General features: G+C 36.0%; 3 protein-coding genes across 3 annotated transcripts in view; all 3 read left to right on the forward strand.

Annotated features, from left to right (window-relative positions):
- Nucleotides 1-3083: 3083 nt before the first annotated feature.
- Nucleotides 3084-3877, forward strand: LOC133177465 (histone H1-delta-like). The gene has a single exon (XM_061312492.1). It carries the CDS (start codon nt 3264-3266, stop codon nt 3858-3860), a length of 597 nt encoding a protein of 198 aa, XP_061168476.1. The 5' UTR covers nt 3084-3263; the 3' UTR covers nt 3861-3877.
- A 1462-nt stretch (nt 3878-5339) lies between these two features.
- Nucleotides 5340-5780, forward strand: LOC133177457 (histone H3). The gene has a single exon (XM_061312486.1). The coding sequence runs from the start codon at nt 5370-5372 to the stop codon at nt 5778-5780; it is 411 nt and encodes a 136-aa protein (XP_061168470.1). The 5' UTR covers nt 5340-5369.
- Nucleotides 5781-7145: 1365 nt separating this feature from the next.
- Nucleotides 7146-7500, forward strand: part of LOC133177456 (histone H4) — a 431-nt gene continuing 76 nt past the window's right edge. The window contains exon 1 of the mRNA XM_061312484.1: nt 7146-7500. This exon is cut by the window's right edge and continues 76 nt beyond it. Within this exon, the coding sequence (XP_061168468.1) occupies nt 7159-7470 (312 nt within the window). The 5' untranslated portion in view covers nt 7146-7158 and the 3' untranslated portion in view covers nt 7471-7500.

Raw genomic sequence — 7500 nt, forward strand, 5'->3', positions numbered from 1 at the left:
TTTCACGGCCACCCAAATTTTTAGAAAAGATGCCTCTAATAGCATACGGTTTATCTAAGAAACGAAATGTGTAAACTTTTCAATAAATGAAAACATACAGCACTGCATGCCAAGATATCACATTTTCCCTTGATTTGTAAATAAAATATCTTGTATATATTGCAGCCTTACTTGCGACTCATTTGTCTGACTATAACATTATATATATGATATCACACGTCAATCAAAAAGTTACGACTCATACAAATTTGCTAAGAAATCACAGTAATTTCAGATAATAAATTTTGTCTTGGTGATTTTTTCTTTTAAAATTATCATCAAAGATGCGTGTATCATTTTCCTTAAGACCATAAGACAAGGAAAATGTAAACAATTCTGCACAATTCAGTGAAAAAAAAAAAATAATCATGGAAAATGGGTTAAAATAGCTCTCAAATAAGTTTTCCTAATATTTATAATGTTTTTTTTTTTTTTTAAATGTTTTATATGTAGGGCGTGCAAATGAAATATTATGACCCGCTCTCGGCCATATATATACTGTTCATGTCAGAAAAGGTACATTTATGTAGAGTATTTCAACACAATTCGGATTTATAAGTATATAATTGTAAAAACACGCCTCAAAATTATGCATGGTTCATTTCCTGTGGAAATTGCTAGATTTGATGTACGCAGGGATGTTATACGGATAGAGAATAGAAATTTACTATCCAGGAAATCGATCGTTGTTACTGCATTACTATATGTTGTCTTTTGAAAACTATCCCGTGTTCTACAGCTCGATTTCAAACGTGTCCAAAATATATCTCTGAATGTGCTCAGATTAAAAACTTTGAATATTTGCTGTATGAATATAGCTCAGAACGTTGTTCATTATCTTGAAATGAAAATGAATTAATAATAAATACGAAACGTCACGCCTTGTTTCTTTCTTTTTTCATTTTCCCCCTACTATATTCTTCATTTATTTATTTATTTTTAAATAAAATGCAAATAATCATGTACATATGAATATTTGGACAGGCGCAAGGGAACACACTGGCTGAGACAAACATATTATATATCGAGACTAAGGTTTCATTGTTTGTTGTTGTTGTATATTAGTTTATTCAGGATATAACTTTGGGCAATACAGCCCATCAGTTTACAAAAATAACATATAATAACATATATTACAAAATTTAAGACTCTCAGTGAGCCTAAATTGGGGGGTGAAACCCCTGGTCAAGTGTTCCTCAGTCCCACAGTTCCACTCATTTATAGTATACAATAATATATATTGAACAAATGAAGTACAATATAATAAGCAGTACAATACATAATTCAAAGTTATAATACAGTATACAGCAATGATGTTTTAATGTACAGACATCTGAAAATATAAACCTTACACAGATAGAAATTAGGTTAACCTGATTGATCTTCGTTACGTAATATTAGGGCATAATGAATATATTTCCCTAAACCAACCAAAGTAGATATGCGGTTGGTACCCAACAATTGGATTAATTTAAAAGTACTTGGCAATTTGTAATAATATTCATTTATATATTTTTTTCTTCAATTAAGATATCTAGGGCATTGAAGAATGAAATGGAATTCGTCTTCTATTTCACGTGTATTACAAACATCGCATAATCTATCCTCTCTACTTTTGCCTTGGTACCTTCCGCATTCTATGTTAAGATAGTGAGACGAAAGTCTAATGCGGGAAATATGGTTTTTTTTTTTTGTTTTTTTTTAAATTACTCTGAAAAGGTTTTGTTAAATAGAATTGCATTTTACAGAAGTCAGATTGGACAATATGTTTATATAGAAAGCATTTTGACGAATTATCCATAAATGCAGTGCACTCTTGGAGGTATATATCTAGGATTCTATTTTTATACACGTGCATAAAATGAGCAAAGTTTATTGCTTGCTGTTTTATCCAAAATTCTCCCAGACCCAATCTAAATAGTTCAAGTTTTACATCAGGCGCCCAGTTTATACTTGTTCCCGACCCATTTTCTGCATCATATCGCAGGTATTCATAAGAAGATTTTTAAATGCAGTTTTCTGTTTTTAATAATTTACACCAGAATTTCATAATTTTCAATTTCCTTTGTATAATAAGTGGATATCGTCCCAATTCTCTATAAATCATATAATTGCATACATTGCGCCTAACACCGAGGGTAATTTTACAAAAGGATAAATGCAGTCTTTCAATTTCCGGAGATTTATGAAAACCCCAGATTTCGCTTCCATACGAGATAACACTTCCAACATATGTATCAAAGAGTTGACATCGGGTTTCGACGTTGAATTCAAATTTCTGTATATTACGGTTTAAACCAGATAGTGCTTTTTGACCTTGTTCAGCTAATTTCTTTTGCGTACCATTGAATTTACCGTTATAATTTAAATATAATCCTAGGTAATTAAAAGAGTCGACAATTTCCAAAATTTCATTGTTATATGTCCATGAAAAATTTACGCATCCTCCTTTTCTGAATACTAAAATTTTGGGGTTTTTTCAGTGTTAACAGTCAAATTCCACGAGGTAACATATCCATGTAACGCGTCAAGCATATACTGTAATTCTTCGGGTGAGTTAGCGAATATTACGGTGTCATCTGCGAACATCAAAACAAACAGATTTAAACAGAAAAATTCAAAATATAAATAAATTAATTGTGAAAAATAGTTTAAATTTCATTATTTTCAATCTGTCGGTTGCACTTCTATACTGCCTAAATAGGAAGGTATGATACAATACAGAGTCTGTGTGGGTTTCTCACAGTTTTAGGGCAAACTGAGGATATTCACAGGACGGAGAGATCCAGTTGGCATTCTTAAACGTGTCTAGGAAAAGTTTAAGATAAATCATCACTGAAATTTGTCTTTTCAAGCAAAATTTTCAACTTGAATCGTAACGTGAAATTCAGACATGCGAGTTTGGAGGCCTATTTTCTTGATTTTGAACACTACAAAGAGAACAATCTAAAAATGTAAATAGATAGAATGATAGAGAGGAATGTAGAGGTTGGGACTATGCTCATATTTTGTGATAGAGACCCTTCGTTGAGCTGCAGCGCGGATGCAAATACCCACATTGAAACACACATGCACGAACAAAAACACGTACGTCTCGACACACTGGATGTTTTCTAGGCGGTCCGCGCTCAGTGTAAACAAAAACAGCAAGTGCGTGTGACCCAAGTATTCCAGTGTTCACTGTTCCCGAGAAGTAAGTCGTCGTTTTACTCTCCTAAGTAGCCATGGCCGATACTGCTGCACCAGCAAAGTCCCCAGCCAAGAAGAAGGCCGCAAAGCCTAAGGTGCCTGCTGCACATCCTAAGTACATTGACATGATTAGCGCCGCCGTTGCATCTCTGAAAGAACGCGGTGGCTCATCCAGACAGGCCATTCTCAAGTACATCATGGCCAACTACAAAGTGGGCAACGATGTAAACTCTATCAACGCCCACCTGAAAATGGCCCTGAAGAACGGTGTTAAGAAAGGTGCTCTGAAGCAAGCAAAGGGTACTGGCGCTAGTGGCTCCTTCAAACTTGGAGACAAACCCAAGACCGAGAAGAAACCTAAAGCCAAAAAGGTTGCCAAGCCCAAGGCAGCCAAGCCCAAGAAGGCCGCCGCCAAGCCCAAGAAGCCTGCCGGAGAGAAGAAGGCCAAAACTCCCAAGAAGAAGACAGCAGCCAAGAAACCAGCCGGACCCAAGAAGACCAAGTCCCCCAAGAAAAAGGCAGCCCCCAAGTCTCCAAAGAAGGCAGCAGCTAAGCCCAAGAAAGCCAAGACTCCCAAGAAGGCAGCAGCCAAGAAAACCAAGACTCCCAAGAAGGCAGCCGCCAAGAAATAAGCAGTCTTTGCATTCCAGACAGACTGTCTACTTAAAAAAAAAAGCCCTTTTCAGGGCTACCCACATTTTTAGAAAAGATACTTCAATTACAGTCGTTGATGAAAAGCCTGCATGTTTGCCTCTGTCCCCCCCCCCCCCCCTCCTCTCTCTTTTTGTCTCACATTGTAATAAGGCTGTGCTGAAAATGTAAAATTAGGAAATTTTGTTGCGATTTCTAAATCAATAAAATTAAAGTATTAGAAATACAACACTGCCTAAGGGTAAAGTAAAATTATATGATCATAGTAATATTTTTAAAGTACAAGAAATTGGAAAATGATATCTCCCCCTCTCCCCCCCCCCCCCCCAAAAAAAAAAAAGTTATGCTCACATACAACATTAATAATGGGGAATGACAATAAACAGGGGATGTGAAAGTGTGTATATGAAATTTTGAAGTATGATAGACCATTTTATCACACAAAAACACTGGTTCAAAATTCAGTGTTAAGTACACAAGTTTTATGATCAGATATTTTGAATTTGTCTGTTTTATTTCCTAACTATCAAGCCATACACAAAATGAAATGGCACATACTCTGGTACTCTGAGATAAATTTGTAAGGTAGTGACTATTGATGCAACTTCTGTGTAACCCGTACATGACCAAAGAATTCTTGAAAGCAAAACCACTTGCATACCAGTGCTTATTATTACATGATACATCACTTTGACATATTTTAATTTACAGAATCAGTTTTTTTGAGCTAAAATTTCTTTGACCCTTCGGACTTGTTTTGACAGGACTTGATGTGTTGACAAGATAAGTTCTTGAAATATCTTAAATCAAATGAGACAAACACAAACAACACAATGAAAGAAAAAAAAATCAGGTCCTTAAAGAGAGCAAAGCAATGTTGGGCTGATTTACAAGTGTTATGACACCCACCAAACACTGGGCAATGTATATAGAATTAAAAAAAAAATAATAAAATAAATAAATATATGGTAATATCCTTTTATACATTTATACATTTGCATGGCTTTGTATACTAGGGAAGGCTTTGAAATCCAACAATCTTACAGATAAATAAAAGAAAATAAAAAATAATAATAATAATAACAATTAAATAGATACATAAAATGACAAAAAAAAACAAACAAAACAAAACAAAAACAAGGGATAAATCATTACGATTGTTAACATTATTACTGTGATTGTTTTTATCTCTTCATTCAATGGATCCTTATTATCAGAATTATATAATTTTAACCAAATAACCTAGATTTAAACCAAGTACAAAATCTGTGCAGAAAGGTGGATTGAAATGATTCCAGCTAAGACCAATCGAAGCACAATGTGCCCGACTAATCACAAGGCGTCTTTCTTAACTCCGGAACCAATCGCAAACATCCTTACTTCGTGCGCGCTGATTTCGAAGTTTGATCAAATATTCACGAGCCACAGGACCGTATAAAACTATAGTAAACACACGATCTCGTCATTCATTTTATCTGAACTCAGAGAAGATGGCACGTACCAAGCAGACTGCAAGAAAATCTACTGGAGGCAAGGCCCCACGAAAACAGCTGGCTACCAAGGCAGCCCGTAAAAGCGCACCAGCCACCGGTGGCGTTAAGAAGCCTCACAGATACAGGCCAGGAACTGTCGCTCTCCGTGAGATCAGGAGATACCAGAAGAGCACCGAATTGCTCATCAGGAAACTCCCATTCCAGCGACTTGTCCGTGAAATCGCTCAGGATTTCAAGACCGATCTGCGTTTCCAGAGCTCTGCCGTCATGGCCCTCCAGGAAGCCAGTGAGGCCTACCTTGTCGGACTCTTTGAGGATACTAACTTGTGTGCTATCCACGCTAAGAGAGTAACCATCATGCCAAAGGACATCCAGCTTGCCAGACGTATCCGTGGCGAACGAGCTTAAACATATTCTTGTTCCAGACAAAACACAAAACGGCCGTTTTCACGGCCACCAAAATATTTAGAAAAGATGCCTTCATGTTACAGCGCTCAAGAAACGTAATACACAAAATTAAAACACAAGGCCACATGATAAATGTTAGATCAAATTTGGAGTAGGAAAGTGTCATATAAACTGGCATAAACGCATCTAAACTATTATTTATACATATGCAAGAAAACAACAGATGTGATCGTATTGAGTGTTAAGTAGCCTATATACTGGCATAATTGTGACATCTTACACTCTATCATTACTTATAAACAAGACGAAACTATAACAATAAGTTTAAAATGAATGTCACGGACAATTCGAAAATGAATAAAACACTTGCAAATATAACGTACAAAACAGAACAATTATTTTCTAATTTAGAGTCCTTAACAGACAAGTATGAAATTATTACAATTATAAGAAAAAGGTATGCCAATGGATAGTATAACAATTTGTAAATGACATTGTTCATTTCAACAATAATATTGTACTATTTCAGTTAAAGGGAATACTATAGATAAAAGTGTATCGGCTACTACAACATGTTATCATTTACGAACACGTATCCAAACATATGCCAAAAGCACAACCATTAGAAGAAAATAGTAATTCTAATAAAGCAGAATCTCGTGCAGCACGAGCTGCACATGTGTCTGTCGTGTGCAATGTAAATACACAGTATATACCATCAATTTCACAAGAGAGAGAGAAAGAGTAAACGTTTACTTTATGAATACTGAATCAAATGATATATTAAAGAGGTGAGAACCTCGTTAGTGGTTAATACTTGCGTGCAAAACCTTTTGCATTGTGCCAAAATAGGTACAAATGAAAATAAATGATAAAAATATTCATTTAAAAAGAAAGGAATCACAGATTTAAAAACAGGAACTGCGCACGTAGTTCTAACCATGTATTTTTATTCGAATTTATTAGAAATGGGTATAAAATTTAAAAATATATATATATATTCATTTAAAAAGAAAGAAAACACAGATTTAAAAACAGGTACTGTGCACGTAGTTCTAACCATGTATATTTATTCGAATTTATTAGAAATGGGTATAAAATTTTAACATTCTAAAATATTGAACTACTGAATTGAGATAACAGGATTAGAAACAGCTCAAGGGTACATCAATAGAAAAAAAAAAAAAAATGTAAACAAGAACAAGCAAGGCGCGCAGAGCGGGAACCAATCAGACTGTTCCTTACTGTGTGCCTTCGTTGCACTGCCGAAGTTTTCAAGATACAAGTGCCTCTAGCGCGTCGTCGAACAGCGCTATATATATCGCTATCCCGTCTGTCTAGCGTCATTTCAGAAGTTTAATCTACTGAGAACTGAATTATGTCTGGACGTGGTAAAGGAGGAAAAGGTCTTGGAAAGGGGGGCGCCAAGCGTCACAGGAAGGTCCTGAGAGATAACATCCAGGGTATCACCAAACCCGCCATCCGTCGTCTTGCACGCAGAGGTGGAGTCAAACGTATCTCTGGACTCATCTACGAGGAGACCCGTGGTGTCTTGAAAGTTTTCCTTGAGAACGTCATTCGTGATGCTGTCACCTACACAGAGCACGCCAAGAGGAAGACTGTCACAGCCATGGACGTTGTCTATGCACTGAAGAGACAAGGACGTACCCTTTACGGATTCGGTGGTTAGATACCCCCTACCATCGCTTACAAGCGTAAC

The sequence above is a fragment of the Saccostrea echinata genome, unplaced genomic scaffold, assembly GCF_033153115.1.
Source record: "Saccostrea echinata isolate AGI-Se365-2 ecotype Australia unplaced genomic scaffold, CSIRO_AGI_Sech_v1 ptg000157l, whole genome shotgun sequence".
Lineage (NCBI taxonomy): Eukaryota > Metazoa > Mollusca > Bivalvia > Ostreida > Ostreidae > Saccostrea > Saccostrea echinata.